We start from the raw sequence: 23124 nt of genomic DNA, 5'->3' as shown, positions 1-23124 counted from the left end.
ATTATTCATTTTAGCACTCAGTACAATAGCTAATATTTTTAATCAACTCACATATACAACAACAGGTCAGTGGATTATGAATATGTGGTATATTTACACAACGGAATCCTACACAATTGTAAGCAATGATGAAATCATGCAACTTGCTGCATCATGAATGGAATTTGAAGATAAATTAAATGAAATGAGCCGAAAGAAGGAGGATAAACAGAATGATTTCACTTATGTGTGGTGTTTAGAGTAACTTGATAAGGAAATGCAATGGTTTAAAGGTGGGAACGTCAAGATCACCTTTAGTTCCAAAGTATAGGGAGGAGAATGAAAGGAGATGAGTGGAAGGTGTGGGAGAAGAGACAGATGAGAAGCAACAACGTCGCTTCTCGGCCTTCTGGCTAAGATCAAGTATAGATGAGAAGCAACAGGGGATATGGGTCAAGGTACATTATTGGTGTTAAGGAACAATAGAGCGAAATTTTCCAAATAGAGTCACCATAAAAATAATGAGACCCAAACTTTAATAAGCAAGCTTTAAAAGTCTGTTGAGATGACAAGCTTGAGGTGGAGATGGGGTAGGAGCTGGAACCTGGGAATGCTTGTGTAGGGAAGTTGATGCTGATGGTGGATCAGTGATGGAACACTCTATGTCAAAAACCCAATGATGAATAACTTTGTAAGTAACAGTGCTTTAATAAAATAATCATTATGTTCTATATTATTTTTGGTGTAAGATGCTGACCCTTTATGAAACTTTGGGGCAGACGCTCTCCAACAATATCTGCGATAAAGGAGTGGTCAGCACATTCTGTGGCATAATATGTTATTTTATGATTCTTGAATGTGTCCCCTAAGTCTCTAGACTCTGTAAGAACTTTGTGTTTTGATCTAGTTGAAACCCTAGTTCGAATCCCTGGCACCACATGTGGTCCCCTGAGCACTGAGCCAGGGACAGTTAAGAGCAATGGCAGGTGTGGCCCCTAATACAAAACAACATGCAAGTATAACTTTTAGAATTTTATTTTATTTTTTTGGTTTTTTTTTTGTTTTGTTTTTTGGGTCACACCTGGCGATGCACAGGGGTTACTCCTGGCTCTGAACTCAGGAATCACCCCTGGCAGTGCTCAGGGGACCATATGGGATGCTGGGAATCGAACACGGATCAGCCGCATGCAAGGCAAATGCCCTACCCTCTGTGCTATTGCTCCAGCCCAACTTTTAGAATTTTAGAGCTGTTTACTTGATTAGTCAAGTCTTTTTAACTGTCTTGTCAATGGCAGCAGCCACTTGGAGTTAACATATCTCTCTGGGAAGACAGCTGACAATGCTCCCAAGGATAGAGCTTTGAGAGATTGTTAACATTGCTGAGTTTTATTCCCCTGCACCACATGCTGCTTACTCCCGAGCACCACTTGGACTACCTCTGGTGTTCCCAGGCATATTCCATTTAGAGCAACATCTCCAGACAAAAATAAAATGTGCAACTTGTACTGCTAGACTGGAGTTGCTGAGAATGGTCTCCAGGTCCCCAGTAGCATTAGTGAGCTTCCCAACTACAGAGAAATGAAGTTACCCATCAGATATATTCATCGCAGCCTTCAGAGGCATACATTGATATATTCCAAATTCATCTAAATTCTCGCTCCAAAACTGCTTCCCTGAATTAATGATTCTGATCCCAGATACGTAGGAGCTTGGAGCACAAGGGAGTCTGCCCCTTTCCTTTATCCTTTATTCCTCAATCAGTCAATCTTAGAAATGTCCTTTTCTCCCACTTGCCTTGACTTCGGCAGTAGTGCAGACTCACCCTGTCTTCTTGTCTGTGCTCCCACCCAGTTCATTCTTTCCGTAGTGGAGAATACCATAGGGTTCATCAGAATGCCCTTTCATGGCTATGGCTGTCTGGAATCAGAGTGTATTAAAGATAAGAACATAGATGAATCCTGAATTAGACAAATAATTCTTCCAAGTGTCCTTTTTTATTATTAAACTAAGCTTTTTCTCATTTTATTTAATGTCTGACTAGCTTATCACTCACTGTGCATAAAATGCAGCAAGTGGCTTATTTCCTCTAAACTCTTCCAGTTTCCCCCAAATCTGAAGAACTCATCACAGCATACTAATGATTTTTGAGCTGTTTTTCAGCATCTTTTTACCCAATTCCGGCAGCTATAACTATACACATTCTCATTCCTGTGCTTGTATTTTATCCATTCAGTATTGCGAAATGCTCTATACTGAATCATTCCAAAATACAACAATAATTTGATTTCAATCACATACATAGTAGTTATTGGCATATAGATTTATCACCAGGCCAAATTCTTTATTCTCATAAATTCACTTGGACTTTGCCTCCCTGTTAAGTAAATAATTTTAAAACTTTATATTTTTTTAAAATTTTAAGTCTTTGTTTCTTTTTTCAGTTAATAAGTTCCCTTTCTCCTCTCCTTTTTTAAAATGAAGAGGCAGTCTAGGGAGATGAAAATGTCATAGCAAGAACCTGAAAACTAAATGTACTTTTTAATAGACTCAGAATTAATACATTGCAGTGGGATGCAAAATTCCCTTTCCTATCTTTACCCAGTGAAGCAAATATTATTGGGTGAATAATTTCAATAAAAAGAAAACTTGTCTCCAAACATTCAGCCTTCACGATGTCCCAATCCTCTCAAGATTCTTTTATTAGTATTTTCTAAAATTCCTTTAGGGAAAATTTTCTTTTATGACATTTCCAAATGCTATTTCCAAGATGTAGTATTGTCATGTTGCCAATGAGACACTTTTTCAGAGATGGTTCATTATTCTCCCAAAGTTTTAATTTCTTCTCCAGTTTTACATACCCTTTGACAAACGAATCTTCCTCAGTCTTGTATTTCTTTCTGCTTATTATTTCTAAACTTGTGAACTCCCAGCTGTGAAGCATCATAATGCGATTGTGGAAAGTACTAGCATTTGGATGGCAGTTTGACTGAGGGTCACTAGTCTAATAATGGTGCATGCCCCAGGGATTTGGATACAGTTGAGGTGGCACATGCTGAGGAAACACTGGTCTTGACATATGAAATTTTCAGTGGGCTACAGAGTAGCTGGACCTGAATACTCAAGATGATGAAATGCAGCTCATTTTGCAAGTGTGCCCAGCACATACATCTAAAAGCCAAAGGATTGCTTGAAATGCAAATATTGAAGTTGAAGAAGAGAGGGAGTGCAGTGGAGATGGCAGTAGAATAAGTTAGCAGGAATTAATATTTCCAGAGATGAGCTGTATGTGAAAGAAAGACTCGTGTTTCAGAAGGACCTTGGGTCAAGACAGTGCTTGATTTGTGTGTGTGCATATGTGTGTGTGGGAGAGAGAATGATAGGGAAGTAGGGCAATGGTGGAACATGATCAAAGTTTCTGTAAGTGGTGAAGAGATCAACTTTACATTTTAGCGACCCTGGAAAGTGTTACTTGGTTCAGCTGGTCCATAACTGACAGAAAAGACTCATTCTGAACTTGTATTAGAACTGACACTGCCCAGGATAAAGCTCCACTTTTCCCAATCTAGGGTCAACAAACTTCTCAAAGGTCAGGCAAAAGAAAGCTGCCTGGTTGTTTTTCTTTATAGACAAAAGTAAATAAGGCTAGCAGGAACTATGTGGACAAGGGGCTTAGTGGGTAGAGGTGGGGATGGCTGTGATTGATAGTAGATCAGAGAATGTTTGATCCTGATTCCGGTCTTGTCTCTGACGGTGCTAATAATGGGGTCTGAATGCTGGGTTAGACCAATGTTCAGGGGAGCCTGGGGAAAAGAGAGAAACAACTAACCTAAATTATGTTAAGTATTTTCTCCTATGCTCAATGAAGACAGAATAGTTCAGTGGGGGCTGGAGAGATAGTTCAGCAGTAAGGAAATTACCTTGCAGATAGCTGACCTGGGTTCGATCTCTGCCACTCCCTATGGTCCCATGAGCACTGCTGGGAGTGATTCCTGAGCATAGATCAAAGAGTAATCCCTGAACACCACTTGCTGTGGCCCCAAACCAAAAAAACAATGCCTTCAAAACAGGAGAGCAAATAAAAGGTAATTTGGAGGATCCATATCTGCCCTTGTCATAGGCAAACAAGATCAACATGGGAGAGTTTTCTCTGTTATATAAGAAAGGAAAAATATTGCTTTGCAGAAGGTTATTCTTTTTTTTTTCTTATTTTTTTTTTTTTTGGAGACACAAAATGGCAGATGGGTAAGAACTTTCTTTTAATCATTGCAGTTTTTCCCAGGACCACAGTGTACAGGAAAACTGTTGTCAAATAGAACCAAAATTTCATCATCTGCCATAACTCATCATTAAAACCACTTGTGTTGAGGCCACAGTGACTTCTGTATGACAGTTGACTTTTGAAAGCTATTGTCTACTGCAGGCTGCTTTTGGAAACTTTCGACCTCCTACTTCATGAGTGATTTTACTCCAGCTTCTTTGATTGTTCCTTTGTCCCTAGGGCTTTATTCCTTGCCCTTGCCGTTGACTCTTACATATCAGAAACAATCAGGGGTTGTTTCATTGCTTTTCTTTTTGCATTTCCTGCATTGTCTCTTCAAGCTATCTCAATCCCTTTACAACTCTAAATGCCTCTCTCTATGCTGACAGCTCCCAAATATATTGTGTCGATCACTCTGGGTAAGACCTGTGTGCTGAAAGTAGGTTAAGGAACAAACATAACCTCTCAGTATTGCAAGCCATAATGCCCACAAAGCGGGAGGGAGGGAGAGAGGGGGAGAGAGAGAAAGGAGAGAAGAGAGGAGAGAGAGAGAGAGAGAGAGAGAGAGAGAGAGAGAGACTGCCATAAAGACGGGTTGATGTGAGGATGTGAGGGTGGGGGAGAGAAACTGGAGACATTGGTAGTGAGAAATGTACACTGGTGTTGGATGGATGTTGGAACACTGTAGGGCTGAAACCAGACCATGAACAACTTTGTAATTCTGTACATCATGGTGATTCAATTTTAAAAAAAAAGAAAGAGAAACCAAATGTACTGTGTTCAGGATGGGAAGTTAGCTTAACGGGTTGGAGGACAAGCTTTGTGTGCTGAAGCTCTCGGTTTTATACCTGGCACCTACATATCCCTGCAGGTACCACTGACTATTACCAAAACCAAAACCAAAGAAATCCCAGTATGTTATGGCTGGCACATAAACTCTTATGGCATTTTATGCAATATTCATACTTACTACCTTGACATATCACAATGATGTTTCAAATTCAATTACTCGAAGGAAGACTTGGTTTCCCCTCACTAAATATTTAATTTTTTTTCTTTTTCCTTAACTCACAATGGAATTATTGTATCTGAATCCAGTCTTACAGACTTTCAATATGGATACTAGCCACAATACTGAATCCATATATGAATTTGGAATATAGTTGATACCATAACAGGACATTTTATTGTGGCTACCAGAAATCATACATCATTTTCTATTAGTAGCTTCATTTGATGGCATTAATAGTAATTTCTTTTGGTGGAATTATAAAACTTTCATTTTAGAAAATATTTGAAGTTTTGTCTCAGAAGTAGAATGAGAGTTAACAGTTGTGTCCTTCATATTTAATCTCTCATTCTGTTCTCTTAAAGAAAAAGTAATTTTATTATTTTAGGGGCTCATGGGGAAGCTTTGAGACTCTAATGAAAATTATGATATCAGTTAAGTTAACAAATTGCCTCTGAACTTACAGGCTTAACACAAACCTTCTCCCTAACTTACTACATGGTGTGCTGACTAATGGGCTATTCCCTTTGGGAATTGCTGTTCTATGTTGACTACTCACCTTTGCATCGTGGTTGCCTGGTTTTTCATTTCTTTACCACATATCTACATATCTGGGGTTTGACTCCCTGTGAGTATGGATGGCACAGCTAACTGGGTACCCTGTGTTTATCATCCAGCAGGTAAGCCTGGGATTATTTACGTGTTTGCATTTATTAGGGTTTGAAGAGCAGAGAGCAAGGCCCCTTGGAAGTCTTCCTTGGCATCACTTTTGCTAGTGTATCTTTGGATAAGTCAAGTTCTATTGTCAAGCACAATTTTAATTGATAGAGAAGTAAACTCCATACAGCCACTTTCCTAGGGGTGTGGCTGTGGGAATTAGAAGGTTTTTAGGTCTCCTGTGGGAAGGAGGTGATGTAATGAAAAAAATTAGCTGAATAAACTCTTTATTTGCAACCACATTAAGGCATAATCTTCTGAGAAACTGAACTTCAGAGAAGTACAGATGCTGGCTGTTGAGAATGGAAAGAGAAAATGGAAAAGAACAGAGTGGGGTGAGAGCTCATTCGAAGCAGCTACTCCCTGAGCTTTAGGAAATATGAAACACATCCTCTGTGTTCTCAGTAGTTTAAAACATGACTAACTGGTCTGTAGGAAGCCAGGAACATTTTTTTCTGTTGAGTGCATTGTTTATTATTGAGGCATTTTAAATGTGAGCTATTGATTAAGTGACAACCAGGGGATTTTTTAAAAATAGATATTCTTAGGGCCAGCAGAGCCCTGAGAATTTCACCCCAAGTTACCCTAATGCCATATTATTGAACTCAACAACACCAAAACTGAAAATGCTCAACTGAGAGACCTCGAAATCATTCTTGCCTCTGCAACTCAGAATCACTGTCATCCCGTTGCTCATCGATTTGTTCGAGAGGGCACCAGTAACGTCTCTCATTGAGAGATTTATTGTTACTGTTTTCGCATATCCAATACGCATGGGTAGCTTGCCGGGCTCTCCGAGAGGGGCGGAAGAATCGAACCTGGCTCGGCCTCGTGAAAGGCGAATGCCCAACCGCTGTGCTCCAGCCAACACAGAATGTAAATCTTAAACCAGGAATCCCCCATAACCTCACAAGAATAGGATCACATCCTTAATTGTCCTAGTTGTCAATATTGATTTATGTCAGTTTTGCTTATTCTGATGCTGATTAATTTTTTTCAGTTTTTCTTAACCTTCTTAGACACTGGTGCTGCAACTTGTACTAATTAAGCCACATTTGAGTGTGAATGGGCCACTGATGATCCACTAACACACTGACATCCACATGCTAATTTGCTGACAAAATTAGCTGCTTAATCCACACGATGTAAATTTAGAGGACTGAACATGGTCCTAAGTACACAGCATGGAACTGAGCTATCTAATTAACTTAGAGTGGGTTTGTGTTGGGTGCTTTAACACTTCAGTGAGTTTCATTCTACAAATAAAATAGCATAAATTTCTGTTAGTTCAAAATGTCCAAGGGAACTATAGTTCCCTCCACATAAAACAATGACAAAACCCATAAACCCATCTAGTTTAGCTTCATATAAAACAGCATCTTTCTCCAGATTGGAAGTGCAATTTAGGAAGAGCCAAAAAAAAAAATCAAACTTGTCATCTCCAAGAGATAGTTAAATATGATCTTACCCTACTTTATAAACTAATGTTGCATAGCCAATGGGAATGAGGTTGTATCAGTGATATTTTCCCATCCTAATGATGCATGAAAATTCGCCATGAAACTCATGTGATATTGAGCAATAGGAATTTATTGTCAATCTAGAAGTCTGTGCGTTTACGAGGGGGTGTTCTCTTCCAAGCTGCCGATATCTGAGGGTAAAATTTAGGCTCTGTCTCCTGTTCTGTACTTAGGAAAGGCAGCTTCTCCCTGAGATATGATTTTCCCTTGGCACTAGATAGAAACACTTAATGGACAAATGAAAGCATTCAATGTCCACTAAAACTGAGGTTTTGATCCAGTGCATTGTTATTTTCACACTCTATTGGTTAAAGCAGAACAACAAAAATCAAACCAAAGGCGGTAGTGGGTCATGAGCACTGTTTACCAGTAAATCACAGAAAAGATGGAATGTCTGATACCTCAAGAATAGCCAAGAGCTCTAAGCAATAGTTCCTTGGACACTTTAAGTGAGGTTATGTTCTGATAATGTGAACCTAGAATACGTTGGTTGTGCTTCTTCATTTCTCTAGGGCTGGGAGAATGCAAATATACAATATGCATGCTTGAAAGAGTCATCAAGAGTTTTGTCTTTTTTCTTCATATATGTATATATATATATATATACATACACACATCATTCTCCAACTTTTGCTTAAAAATCAGATCTTTCTGTACTAATGTCTCATCTTATTTCAATTCAGCCCTGAGGTCCTAAAGAGCGAGCCATATGGAGAGAAGGCTGATGTCTGGGCAGCAGGCTGCATCCTTTATCAGATGGCAACTTTGAATCCTCCCTTCTACAGCACCAACATGCTCTCGTTGGCTACAAAAGTAAGCAAGCTTGAGGGACAGCTGGGTCTTGTGTAGTTAAAAACACCATTGCATTTTCTTCTTAAAAAGAACTTTGGTGATCACACAAAAGCACTAAAATTAAGTAATAGACTTAATTTTAAGTAATAGACATGTCATATGTTATGGCACATTTTCACCTACCACTATATTTATCATGGGAAATTATTTAAGCAAATAGATCAAATTATTTTTGGCTTTAAATTATTATTTTTTTGCTTTTTGGGTCACACCCAGAGATGCATAGGGGTTACTCCTGGCTCTATACTCAGGAATTACTCCTGGCGGTGCTGGGGGACTATATGGGATGGTGGGAATCGAACCCGGGTCGACTGCATGCAAGGAGAACACCCTACCCGCTGTGCTATCACTCCAGCCCCTGGTTTTAAATTTTTAACTGTGATTTGGACTACCCACATTCAGCACACTTTAATATCCTACATAATCATTTATTATGAATCTGAGGTAAGCTCTCATTCGGCCTCAAGAATAAAATTCTCATAATAAACAATGTGTAATTGATGAGGATTTTGTGTTTTTATGATTGAGTTGAGTTATTTTTGTTTCTGGTTAATTCGTGTGTGATATTATATGCTTGGGCTGGAGCTATAGCACAGCGGGGAGGGCGTTTGCCTTGCATGCAGACGACCCAGGTTCGATTCCTCCGCCCCTCTACTGAGAGTATCTTGCCCGCATAGCAGAGCCTGGCAAGCTACCTGTGGCGTATTTGATATGCCAAAAACAGTAGCAACAAATCTCACAATGGGGATGTTACTGGTGCCCACTCAAGCAAATCGATGAGCAATGGGATGATAGTGATACAGTGACTGATTATATGCTCAATTGCTTACTGAGTACTGATGAAATGGCTTAATATTATTGTTAAAAGATATCAATGTTTCCTTTTCTTCACAACTGTATCTGTTTTGCAGATAGTGGAGGCAGTCTATGATCCAGTGCCAGAAGGCATTTACTCTGAAAAAGTGATAGATACCATCCACAGGTAATTAATCTCACAAATTTGAATATAGACTATCTAATTATCAAGAGAAATCTTGTATTTTATAAAAACTCACTGTGTAAACATCCATAAAGAGAGAGGCTCCCAAATAGTCCAGACTTAGAAAAATGTTTATGCATCATCATTAGAAATAGAGACCATTAGAATACACCAAAATATTCAAGAGGAAGTAAGCCATTCACTAGAAAAATTATGCAACCATCAGGATGATTATTCAGTCAGGAGGCTTTGTATCATGCTGAGTAATATGTATGCTATCTAGCAAGTGAAATGAATTGTATGTAGAAAGCTGTTTGTAATGGCAAAAAACATAAAAAAGTGAACAAATGTGGAAAGAAGCCAGACAGGAAGATATGCTCCTGCAAAAGGCCATGCTAGATGATAAAACTGCAAATACTTTTAAATTTTAAATTAATACTATGTTTAAAAATAAGTTCTCAGAGAAATTCAGAAACAATGCCACAGCTTAATGAAAGCCAGTAGCCCAATATTGCAAAGATCTGAGCCCACTGGACTTGTCCCCTAGACCTCTCATTCCATTTCGGCCCCCTGTTCTCTGGCTTTTGACTGCACAATACCTTTTTAGTCCCAACATGAACTCTCTCCCTCTGGATCTAGCATTTTGCTTTTCCTGAAACTTTATCCTCTGATATATCTATGTTGCAGTCACTTCTTTCTCTAAAAAAAATAATGCGACCATCAGGATAAAACAGGATGAAATCCCATCAATTTCAGCATCTCATCATGCCCCATGGTCTCTCATCATGCTAGATGAATGCATTTGCAAAGCTCACTGCATTCATCTCAGACTATGTTCATGTCCCTGCAGACTTGGTCCTTATTTTCTCTTTCTTACCCACCAGAATAAAACCCCATAGGAGTGAGAGCTTTCTCAATTCGGAATTGTTCAGTGCCCAGAGAAATGCTCGGTCTAAAACAGAACGTTAACAGAAACTTAGATAAATGAAAGATTTTCTTTTATCTGGTGCTCATTGTTTTTGGACTATCTTTTGGGCCTTATAAATTGACCTAAGATTGCTTCCTCACCCCATCAAGCTAAGTCAGATCTTCATTATTTATTAGAAATACAACTCACCCATAAAATCTTTATGCATCATCTTGCCCAATTTTCTTAAAACTTGGTTTAGTGTTTCCTATAGCTCTTGGCACCATCTGGGGTGGAACATCATTGATATATTGCTCCAACTGTGCCCTGCTCCCTTTGGGTCCTCTTCTCATCTCGCTACTTTGCACAGATGTGGTGCTCTTCATGTGTTAATAGGCTTGTGTCTTTAATTTTTCTTTGCTTAGTCGTCCTACAGTAGTATGCTCAACTGGACTGTTGGCCTAATTTTCGGCTCAGAACAAACAACTTGACTATTTTTTGTGCATCTCTGTTTCCCCATCCAAATAAAATGGAGATTGTAATAGTACCAACCTGGTGCAGTTGTTGATTACATGTACAAACGACCTAACAGGAACTGGCAAATTATGCACATTTGAGCACTGTTTGCAAGTATCATTGCTAATATTTGGGGAAGTGATCTGAAACCCCTTTATAAATAATTTCACATACATTTGGATCATGTCCTATTGCTAATGAATACAGTCAAATGCATTGCAATTGCTTATCTCTATAATTTGTTCCTGTTCTTTGTTCTTTCCCTGGAAAATACCTTTAAAATTTAAGAAGTCTCCAGATATATCAAATAAATCTAACATATTTACTAATTGATCTGATACTTTTCAGAGATACTTGAGGGCCTCAAAGAATAGGAGAGAGCCACACAGTACAGAAGAAAATAAAGAAACATTATTCTGATTTTGTAGCAAACAGGACCACAATTTTATTCTCATAGACTATCCTAGTAGTTAGTATCCATGCCTTGTGGGACTAAGAAGTTAGTGAAAGAGTCAATACATCATTCTGTAAAGTTAAGAATATCAGTAGATTCTGGAATCAACCAGATTCTAACCCACTCTTCCATTCATCATAGACCAGTTTTCTCATCGGTGACATGTAGGTAGTAATAGTAAATGCTCCTGGGTTTGTGAAACTTAAACACAATTCTGCTTCTAATACTTCTATCACAGAGTGAGACTTCCATAAGATCTTGTATTGTTATTCATAAGAATGGTGTTATTGAGGCATTAGAAATATAAACCACATGATGATGAATGTGGTGAAGGATGGCACAGCATGCATTGTGGATCCCATTGCCGTTATCTGGAGACTTGAGAAAAGTTTCTAGGAAGACAGGACTTGTGATGTGAGACCAGCACTTCTCCATTGACAAAACCACAGCAGAGAAGACATTCCACAGACCAGCTGTGTCAAGGGAAAGTTAGTACTATCTGAAGAAGGGGGATTGGCGGTGCAGTGTGTTGAATGGGGAAGTGAGCTGCCAGGCCATGTTCAGGGTCTGCGGAGGCTGAGGGAGTTCAGGTACCCATGAAGTGGGAAGATTTTTGAATGTTTTGCCAGTGAGGAAAGGACTGAAGGATTATTAGCCACCAGGGACATGGTGAACATTTTTTCTTCACCCAAGTCCAGACTTAACCTGCTCTCCGGGGGAGACCCAAGGGTGGTAGGATTTCGGGGAGAAGCAGCTCCAGCTTGCAGGAAAGGCTGGCTGTGATTGGAACAGTAGTGGCAGAGGAGAGAAAGTGAAATTGCTTCCACTGTGGGCCTGAAGCTGAACCAACAAGTTTTGGAGGGAGAGTATAATCCTAAAAGGCTTAAACATGAGTTATCTGGTGAAGTAGAATGGTATTGAAAGAACCAATTGGGTTTATTCTCTGGTGCTTTAGATAGTGGAACTGAGCCCTTGGAGTTGGCAAGGAGACCACGATGCCCCTTCCATTTGGAAGCACATCAGAATCAGAGATGCCACACTGGAGCAGGCCCCTGGGGGTCCGAAGGCCTCATCCCCAGGAAGATGCAGGGCCTCCAGATTCAATGCTTCGTGCCCTTTTGAAATCAAAATCCTAAATTGCAATAATAAGAACTGACAATTTAATTTCATAACTAACTATAAATGAAGATAGCAGCATGCTTTCTGTAGCAGATGTTGTTTTCATTTAAAGTTATTTAAGATTCATTGTCTGAGTTCACATCACAAAGTTTTATCTTTAGAAAATCTGACATAAAACCAAAATCAGTTGTGAGTTCCATGCAATTACATATTTAACTTGATTTGGAGTTTGGATTTGTGAAAGTAAAGCGCCCAAAGGATTAGAGAACAAACTCATATTTCCCATTTTCTTAGTTTCCCGTCTTCCTCAGGAAATTGATGTGAGGGACACATAAAAATGTTCTTAATGACCATTTATGACTCAGCAAATCCGTTTCCGAGACAATCACTAGTAAAGCGGTAGAGCCTCTGAATTATGAGACGGCTGTTGGTGAGGTTGCTTTATTAGCCTTTTTCTGAAATGAAACATACATATTCTTTCTTTTCTTTTCTATTTTACTGTCACCTTGTCTTTACTTCCTACAGCTTTGTCAGGTAGAACTCTTACATGCTTTATTTCTTAGAGCAACTTCTTTTACCCTTTTTGTTCTCGTGGTGTATGAGCACACTTTGTCACAGGAACTATTTTTCCTAGCAGGCCTTTTTACATGGGGAGAATTATTTAGCAACCCTGAGGAGTTTGGAACAGAAAAATAAATTGGTTCTGTGGTTCTGCCCAGTACCAGCGTGCCTATTTTTACCTTTCAGTACACTGTTAAGAGTATTATCTGTTTACTTTTTGAAAAGGAAGAACATTTCCTTTTATGCATAAACTGTTCCAGTTGGCTTATTTTTTCCTTTCTGTCCTGGTTGCATAAGCTGTCTGATGCTTTGTTTCAGAGGCACTCATGGCGACTAACCAAGCTAATGCTTTCTGCTTGCTTTAAGAAAGTGGACTTTCTATTTTGTTTCTTGAGACATGACATCAAGTTAGTTGAATACCTTATCCTTTTCAGTTTTCCCGGTGGTCTCTCAGAGCAGAGTGGGAACAAAGACACAGTAGGAAGAGTCCCAATTGTTTTCTTTTTTTTTTTTTTTCTGGAACACGGTTTATGCTCAGTTGACTGGAGAATCATTGAAACATAATACATGCTGATGACTGTCCTTCAATATTGAGCATGTATTTAAGTTCTGGTTTGGTTACTCTTGAGAATTTCTTTTGAACTATTTCAGCAGTGAGGCATTTCAGAATAATGAGGCTAAAATAAATCTTCTGGTTTATTACTGGGAGTCTAAAAAGTCTGTGACCAAATATACTTGATTATGGGCATGTAGATTTTTAGATGTTAGGCTAGCATGCCTTCCTCCCTCCCTCCCTCCCTCCCTCCCTCCCTCCTTCCTTCCTTCCTTCCTTCCTTCCTTCCTTCCTTCCTTCCTTCCTTCCTTCCTTCCTTCCTTCCTTCCTTCCTTCCTTCCTTCCTCCCTTCCTCCCTCCCTCCCTCCCTCCCTCCCTCCCTCCCTCCCTCCCTCCCTCCCTCCCTCCCTCCCTCCCTCCCTCCCTCCTTCCTTCCTTCCTTCCTTCCTTCCTTCCTTCCTTCCTTCCTTCCTTCCTTCCTTCCTTCCTTCCTTCCTTCCTTCTTTCCTTCCTTCCTCCCTTCCATCCTTCCTCCCTTCCTTCCTCCTTTTCTTCCTCCCTTCCTTCCTCCTTTCTTTCCTCCCTTTCTCCCTTCCCTCCCTCCTCCCTCCCTCCCTCCTTCTCTCTTTCCCTCCCTCCTTTCCTTCTTTCCTTTCTTCCTTTCCTCCTTCCTTCCCTCTCTTCATTCCTTTCCTTCCTCCTTTCCCTCCCCAAAAAGTTACCTTTTACATATTGGGGAGATCATGGTGAAGGTGCCAACTTGCTCCTTCTTTCAGAACTCCAAATTTCTAGTAGTGAAGCAGTTAATTATGTTGTAATATTATAGTAGCTTTGGACTGGAATTATAACACAGCAGCTAGGGCATTTGTCTTGCACGTGGCTGACCCCGGTTTGATTCCTCCATCACTCTCAGAGAGTTCGGCAAACTACTGAGAGTATGCCGCCTGCATGGCAGAGCCTGGCAAGCTACCCGTGGCATATTTTATATGCCAAAAACAGTAACAACAAGTCTCACAATGGAGACATTAATGGTGCCCGCTCAAGCCAATTGATGAACAATGGGACAACAGTGCTATAGTGCTATTATAGTACCTTTATGTATTCTTTATATGCATTGCAATAAAAACATGTAGAAAGTAAGTCTGTCTGAGGTAAGTCCTCCAATACATTTCCTAATGGATACCTGGAAAGGAGTGAGATTTTCAGCAAGGAGATAAGAGGTCTAGGAAAGGGAAAGATACTGCTAGCATAAATGAACTGAAAACAAGAACCTAACAGTGGGAATAAAAGGAACTAAGAAGTGGTGGTAGAGGTGAGTTATAGGCTTTGGGGGGGAGAAGTAACTGGGAGGGACATTCAGTGTGTTGTTGGGAGAGAAGGATGGATCAGGTTGTGGAGAAAGATAATAGCCTTTTAAAGAGGGGGTTTGCATGACATGCTAGGAATTTTAATATTGTCCTGTTGCCCATGAAGGACCATTGAGGAGTGCTGAGTGGAGTGGTAATCTAGTCAGGTTTTCGAATATTAATCTGGCATCACTTTGTAGTATAGAACAGAGAAGGTCATTTAGGAGATGACTTCAGTATTCCAAGCAAGATATAGTAAGAAGGCCTGTAACTGTGGGATTTGAGGAGAACTCAGCAAATATTTGGGATTTATTAAATATTTAGAAACAGAAGCCATGGAACTCGTGTTGGTGAAATGTAGGAGTGGATGTAGAAAAAGAATATTAGTGTGTATGTGCATGCATATGCACGTGTGCTTACTTCCAATTTATTAAGCTTGTATAATAGGCTTTTCATTTTACAGAGATTTTCAGACAAATTTATGGGGATTCACTGTATCATAGTGAATGATACAGTGAATCCCCCCATACCGTTGTTCATCGATTTGCTCGATGTTATACCGTTGTTCATCGATTTGCTCGAGCGGGCACCAGTAACATTTCCATTTGTCCCTGTTGATTGCTATTGTAGCCCGATGGCGTATTGGTGGCTCTTTCAGCATCAGGGGAATGAAGACCGTCGATGTTACTGTTTTTGCCATATTACATATGCCACTGGTAGCTTGCCAGGCTCTGCTGTGTGAGTGGGATATACTCTCGGTAGCTTGCTGGGCTCTCTGAGAGAGGTGAAGGCTTTTGGAGTGGCCTCTAATCGCCTTTACAGGTGTTCCCTATCTACGGAATATAAGATTTTGGTCGACTGGCATGTTGTAATGATCTGCACACTGACAAACACGCACCTGCCTGCATCTCTACGAAGCACCTGGGATACCTGTGGCCTCAGGTTGATCTCCCTGAAGTTGATGGAGTGAGACTGGAGGTTGTTGAACAGCTGGCAGAGCAGGACCCTATCGAGGAGGATGGGTCTGTGCCAGGTCAAACACCTGCGCCGAGTCTCAGGTCACCCAGTGGTTGGCTCACAGCACCCCACAGTGGATAAGCCACTGTGCGCCTGCTGCCACAGCTCTACGTCCGACAGTGCTGCGACTTGGCTTGTCAGTGCTGCGACTTTGCAAAATTTGCTCAGTTACCCCTTTCTTCATTAACAATAAAGAAAGCTAAACTGTTAATTCAACTGCTAGTATTATCTGAATCAATTATCAGCACTAATGAGAGACTTAGATGGTGTTTTTTGCTTTTCACTTACATAAAATCATAAATAATACCATAGGGAAACCAGCCATTTTTATCACCTTTAATCCCTTTCTCTAATTAAGTGAGGATAGATGAATAACCTGATTTAATTAGAAGGTAAAATCCAACAACCGAGCTTCTATAATTAGGAGGCAAAAGTCAGAAACTTGAATCCAACTAGGTCCTTGCCACACAAGGTTGCTTTAAATGTGTATGATCAGATGTGCAGGCCGGACACTCCTGTGCTTTAGGCTTAAGGATCCTCATTCAATGTCCTTATCATTTTATCTTTGAATTTGTGTTTTAGGAATAAAGTCCACTAGGATCAGGTGCTTGCTCAGAAGTGGGGGCTTGGAACCTCCCATTCCCCCACCCCTGCCATAGGATTGTAGCTCCTGGGGCCCCGGCCCAGCGTCCATATCTTCCTGACCGGCCCCATCACTGCTGTTTTTCTCTCCCCCTGCCGGAGTGATTATGGATGTGAGCAGGGCTGTGTTCTATCTCCACTCTTCTCCTCTGGAGAGGGGTGAACAGGCGACGAGAGGGTTGAGTTGGACCGGGTATCCTGCTCTGCCCTGGAGCAGGGCAAAGAAGAGGCTGTCCCTGTCCAGGCTGACTGCCCAGACAGCCCAGTGTGACTTAGTGGGCAACTCTGCACTGGCTTTTGCCCAACTTTATTTTGCATCTCCAGCCTTTTGGGGGCCTTGGATCATCTATTTACTAGGATGCTTGACTGTGGGAAGGGGAAGGCCTAATGACCAGCAAACTGGGACCTTGTTTTCATGCTGGTTTCCCCCCCCTCCTAAATTATGTTGCTGGCCCCGTGTCCACAATCTCTTGTCTTACTTTGTACATAATAAATGCATAGATGGATCTTTGTTAAATATGAATTTAGCAGATGTCTAAGTGCCTGCCATAACCATAGGGCAAGGCTGCTGCTGTAGAGCTTTAAAGAGAATCTTAAGGAGCATCAGGACGAAAAACATGATGCATGATAAAGTTCTGACTCAGTTTATTTTAGTCATAGTTAATAAGTTTGGTAAAAAGAGTGGTTGGTAAACAAAATAACTTCTGTTTATTTCGCCTTTGATTTTGAAGAATAATTACAGGCAATAATTCTTTATCCTTGCCCGGAGATATCAGTTTACGTGGCAGTTGTACTATGGTTGCTGAATCATAAACATGAGCTCTTTCTCTTCGAGTCCAAACAAATTAAATTTTATTGAGAAGCAGCGAGAATTTGAATTTTTAAAAAAGATACAAAATGGAGCTGTAGGATTAGTATAGAGGGCAGGGCACTGTCCTATATGATGTGTGGCTGACCACAGCGCACCATATGGTTCCCTCTAGCCCTGCCAGAAGTGATCCCTGAGCACAGAGCAGTCAGGAGTATGCCCTGGGCATAGCTGAGTGTGCTCCTCCCCGCCCCCATCCAATTACAAAAGATTGAACAAAATACAGAGATACAAAATACTCTATTTTTGTGATAGTGAGTGACAGAATATATAGAATCAATATAGTGAGTGACAGAAACTTTGTTTTTGTTTCTCTTCAGGCCACAGCTGGTGGTGCTCAGGGCTTATTCCTGGGTCTTCAGTCAGGGACCACTCCTGGCAGTGCTCAGAGGACATGAGTGTCAGGGATCAACTCTGTCAGCTCCGTGTACTGCAAGCACTCTACCCACTAAACTGTTGCTCCAGCCCTGAGTGAAAGAAAATTTTAAAGCAGGCTAATCAGTGTCAGTGCTCTTGATCATTGGTTCCTTGGGTATCTGAAACAGCCTTCTAGTAGTATTTAGCAGTGACATAAATAATACTTCCTTTACTTCACTAGTTGACATAAAATTGCAGAAAATATTAGCATGCAATGTATTAAACTAGCTACTTAAAATATATAATTCTAGGGCTGAAGAGATAGTACAGACGATAATGTGCTTGCTTATCTCTCAGATGACCTGACGTCCATCCCTGGAAACCCATATGGTATCTTCACCCTGGCAAGAGTGATCTCTGCTTACAGAGTCAGTAGTAAACCCCTGTCACCGTCACTGTCACTGTCATCCCGTTGTTCATCGATTTACTCGAGTGGGCACCAGTAATGTCTCTATTCCTCTATTCCTCCCATCCCTGAGATTTTAGCAGCATCTCGTTACTTGTCTTTCCCAACAATTGGAGGCTCTTTCAGGGCCAGAGGAATGAGACCTATCATTACTGTTTTTGGCATATTGAATATGCCACGGGTCACTTGCCAGGCTCTGCATATATATATGCATATATATACACATATATATGTTACTCTCTATTATTTGTTGCCTACTGTCTGAACTTCATCAAATATGGTGTGGTAATTATGGAAAATGGGTAGGAAATGTCTTATAATGTGTCCAGAAAGCATGGTGGCAGTTGGGTAGTGGAGGTCGGCTGTCAGGGCTGGGTCCCTTGGGGCGGGGAGGGTTCTCACCTGCCCCCTCTGGGGCACCCCGAGTGAAAACAGCCTGACGTGGAGTTCTGTGGCATGGCTATGGGGGCCTCATTTTATACTTCCATCTGAGAGGAGCAGCTGTTGGGATCTGGAGGGTGGCCAATGAGGAGATTATTTGGTGACAGCAGGGTATAGCAGGGTGTGGCTTATGGGTGTGATCCCTGGGCCACTAGAGATTGGGGGATAGCAGACAGAGGATCTCTGCTTCCAGGTCTTATTGAGTCCAGAGTCCAAGGTCGAAAATTTCCACATTATCTGGATTCCATGGGACTTCATTCATGTGTGAGGCTTGGCCAGAGCATCCGGAAAGGGGCCTGGAGCATGGCGGTGGTTGGATAGTGGAGGTCAGCTGCCAGGGCTGGGTCACCTAGTAAACCTAGTAAACCTACTAAACCTAGCTGAGTCCCTAGTAAACCCCTATGGCTACAAATACTGAAAACTCTATATATATAACTGTATTATATTTAGTTTTGTTATTATTCATTCAGTTTTGGTTTCTGGATCACAACTGGCTCAGGCCTAACTCCTGGCCCTGCACATAGGGATCACTTTTGTCAAGTTTAGGGAATCCTAGGAGGTGTCAGCAATTGAACCAGGATCAGTCATGCGCAAGGCAGAGGCCTTACCTTCTGTCCTCTCTTTCTGGCCTCGGTACTTTATTTTTGTGCCTGTGTGTTCTGAAACACTCAGTAATTGATTGGGATGGTACTGCCTCTATCCTGGACCAAGGAAAATGTGACTGTGCCCGAACCTGAACACCATGCTCCCTTTTGAGACATCAGAGGGAAACATCAGGTTCTAGATTGTTTGTTGGATTTTATCATGAGTTCTGTGGTCAATGAACTGGCAGCGATTTTATGGAATATCCTCATTGCACAGAGGACTGTCCTGAGTGTGGGGAAGAGCTTCTGGCTTGGGCTTTAGTCTGCTTCCTGCCAGCCCTGGTGCGGTGCACAGAGGTTGCCCTGCCGTCCTCTCCCTGAACCCACCTTTCCCGTTGCCTTGGTAGACGTCTGGACTTGAAAGTTGTGCTGTTGTCCACCTTACTCCAGACTCTCTTGGTTGCATGGCGCGCACACACTGTGCAGTGTATGTAACCTCGTCCCGCTGCGCCCCATGGCCTGGTCCCAGCCGGGGTCAGCCTGCTTTCATTAGCTTGTCTCCTCCTAGGTGCCTCACTCCTGATGCAGAAGCCCGACCAGATATTGTCGAAGTCAGCTCGATGATATCGGATGTAATGATGAAGTATTTAGACAGCTTGTCTACGTCTCAGCTGACCTTGGAGAAAAAGCTGGAAAGGGAGCGGAGGCGCACGCAGAGGTATTTCATGGAAGCCAATCGCAATGCCGTCACATGCCACCATGAGCTGGCGCTGCTCTCTCACGTAAGTGTCATCTCCCAGTTTCCTCCTGATGCATCCCTATCGGCTGTGTGACGCTCTTCTTGCTCCTCTTAGCTTAGGAAAATCTTACCTGCTCCTTGCAATATTTGTAGATTATGTGGTTACATAATATTTATCACCGCTGCTTAATCTTCTAAACTTAAAATGTCAGTATAACCTGTTTTCCAAAGAAGTAATCTATAATTTATTGTCTGTTACAGAACCAAAGGTGTCAAAGTGATCTCGGCAAATCTTTAAGCCTGTTTGATGATTATTGTAAATGTTTAGATTTTACTCTCTTCTGTAGTCTGACTGCACTGTTTGAGAATCTGGCTAAAAAAGATGGGTTGAGAAAAGAAAATAATATTTGCTCACAGTCTTTTCTTCTGAGTCTGTGTATTTGCTTGCAAGACTGGTAGTTACATTTTTCCCATGCTGCAATTCATGATTTTATTATTCTTGCCAATAACCTTTAAATTTCTTTGATGTATAAGTTTATTTCCGAATATAATTTTAAAAGGCGATAGCAAAGCTACAAATTTCTGCATGTGCAAGGGATGTGCCAGCGATGCTCTTGTTGCTGTGTCTGATTTTCCTTCCTCCAGGCCCTGTTGTGTCATGACCTATGTGCATCTGTTCTAGCCTTTGTTTATCGTGTTCAGGCCTCCCTATAACATGGGTCTTTTTCTCCTCCGGTTGGTGATTGCCTAAGACAATTAGTTCAGAAGTTTTGTTCTTTTTACTTATTTATTTATTTTCATATAGCCTCAGGTTCCTTATGACTCTATGATCTGGGTGGCTCCTGGGGATGCTCAAGGGACCATGCAGTACTAAAGAACAAACCTTAGAATCCCATATGCAAAGCATATGTTTAGCCCAGGGATATATCTCTCAGCCCATAAGACCCATATCTGGTCATCAAATTCCTTTCCCAAAGTTGCTCTACTTCAGCTGGAAAACTTCTGTTAAAAACTGATCTCAAGTAATATGGCTGCCTAGACAATGCGCTACAAAATCTATTTAAATGTTAATTTTTTTTAATTAAAGAAGAGGGAGCTCTGATTTTCTGAGTAACAGTATTTTTTGAGAATTCCTTTTTAGAAGGGAAGCTTCAATTTTGGGTAGAATTTCCTTGACATGCTTGAAATTTAGAAGCTGAAAATTTAACTTAGTTTTTTTGGGAAGAAAACTCTTTTATTGTTCATTACCTTCCATGCTGAGCCCAGCTGTAACTTCACAGAACAATTCATGGTGACTATTTTCAGCCTCAGTTTATAATTAGGAGCACATAACTTGGAGTTATAGCTCTTTCAGAAAATAGTTAAATCTTATATATTGGAAGTCAAAACTCATTTTGCTTATTATTTTACAACTTGACTTCTTAAAAAGTAGACAACCATTAAAAGTACATGATTCTATAGATGTCAAGCTGCATTCAGAGTATCACATTCCAAGTAGACTAAAATGTGGGAGGTTTAGCTATTTCTTTATATCTTTAGTATGTGCGACCTATTAAGTTCTGTACTTGAAAGACTATGTATCCAGTTTTCAATTGAATATCAAATTTAGCTTAAATTAGATTCATTCTGATGTAGGATGGGTAAAGTTAGTTTCTAAATCTAATAACAGGATCTTTAGCAAAACACCCTGAGAAAGGAACATTTTGTTTATTTTTTTTGATTTTTTTGGTTTTAAAAACTTCTGTCTGTATATAAAATATCTGACATTTCCAGAACAGAGTCTTTATGTATGTTTCAGCTCCAACCGATTGCTAGTTCAGACTAATCTTGTGTCTTCTCTATGCCTCTCCTATATGCTTATCCCTGCCATTCTCAGGTTATTTTGAAATAAATTCAAGACTATATGTAATTTCACTGAAAAGTGCTTCATACACACACACATATAAGGTATATATATATCTTTTTTTGAGAGACATTTAACTATAGGAATTTACTCTTAGGTCATGAGCAAGTGAATCAGAAGAGATCTAGGGTCAAGGAGAGAATTTGGAGGTTCTGGAAGTTTTGCACCCATTTGTAAATTAGGGGAGAAATATTACTACAACATAGAATTCTTGGATTAAACAAAACAGTGTGTTTAACATTCTCTTTTAATAAGCATTGAATATACTTTTAAAATAAAAAAATTTCATAACATTTTAAAATAATCTCAATGATATGAAATGAACAGTACTTATGTTAGAAGAAATGTTATTTATGCACCTTGTTAATCTAGTACTAATTGGCTCATTAATTCTAAATCCCCATATGGCATTCATGCCAATAATAAATAATATTGAGCATCTACTACAAGTCAACCTTCAAGTCTTTATGGAACTACGTGGATCATAGAGAGAAATGGATCATAGAGAGATCTACTTCTACGTGTATCTATGTGATCTATAGTGGATCTTTGAAAGATATACTTTTCTTCAAAGTTTATGTTGCCATTTCAAAAAGAGTCAAATATCTTTACTCTTGCACTGTTTTAGGTAGAATGATATTTTTTTCATCTCAGTATCAATCAAATGTTAACAATTTTTTCATCTCAGTATTAATCAATGAAGGTGTATGAAGGAAGCCCCCCTTGGGCTGGAGCGATAGCACAGCAGGTAGGATGTTTGCCTTGCACAAGGCCAACCTGGGTTCCATTCCTCCGCCCCTCTCGGAAAGCCCGGCAAGCTACTGAGAGTATCTTGCCCCCATGGCAGAGCCTGGCAAGCTACCCGTGGCGTATTCGATATGCCCAAAACAGTAACAAGAAGTCTCACACTGGAGACGTTACTGGTGCCTGTTTGAGCAAATTGATGAGCAACGGGATGACAGTGATACTGTGATACAGTGATTAATCAAATGTTAACAAAAAGGGGAGACTACAGCTTAATTAAAGGACTGAGAAGGAAATGTTTCCACCTTCTGGATGATCCCTCTCCTGAACATGTATCTCTCATTTGCCCTTCTCTCACATTTCTCTAAGTAAATTTCTTTAAATTAAAATATTTTGGTTCAGAAAAGAAAACTTAGAAGGAAAAATGATTACATTTTATCAAAGAGAACAAGCACTAATTAGTGTTATTGTTGCAGGGGAGTAATTGTTATTTTAAAAACATATCTATGCAAATGTTAGCAGAAAAATTATTAGCATAAAATTTTATATCTCTTTGTTAAGCACGTATGATATTGTAATTGTTTTAATTTAAG

The 23124-nt window shown here is 40.4% G+C and overlaps 1 protein-coding gene across 1 annotated transcript in view; it reads left to right on the top strand.

The window, feature by feature from the left end:
* The window catches only part of NEK10 (NIMA related kinase 10), a 200594-nt gene that overhangs the window by 100913 nt on the left and 76557 nt on the right, over window positions 1-23124 (top strand). The window contains exons 18-20 of the mRNA XM_055135089.1: window positions 8167-8296; window positions 9247-9317; window positions 19714-19927. Coding sequence (XP_054991064.1) covers window positions 8167-8296; window positions 9247-9317; window positions 19714-19927 — 415 coding nt within the window. The remainder of the gene's footprint in view (window positions 1-8166; window positions 8297-9246; window positions 9318-19713; window positions 19928-23124) is intronic.

The sequence above is a fragment of the Sorex araneus genome, chromosome 4 (genome assembly GCF_027595985.1).
Source record: "Sorex araneus isolate mSorAra2 chromosome 4, mSorAra2.pri, whole genome shotgun sequence".
Lineage (NCBI taxonomy): Eukaryota > Metazoa > Chordata > Mammalia > Eulipotyphla > Soricidae > Sorex > Sorex araneus.
Note: the sequence above shows the minus strand (reverse complement) of the source record. Positions and strands in the feature narration are given on the sequence as shown.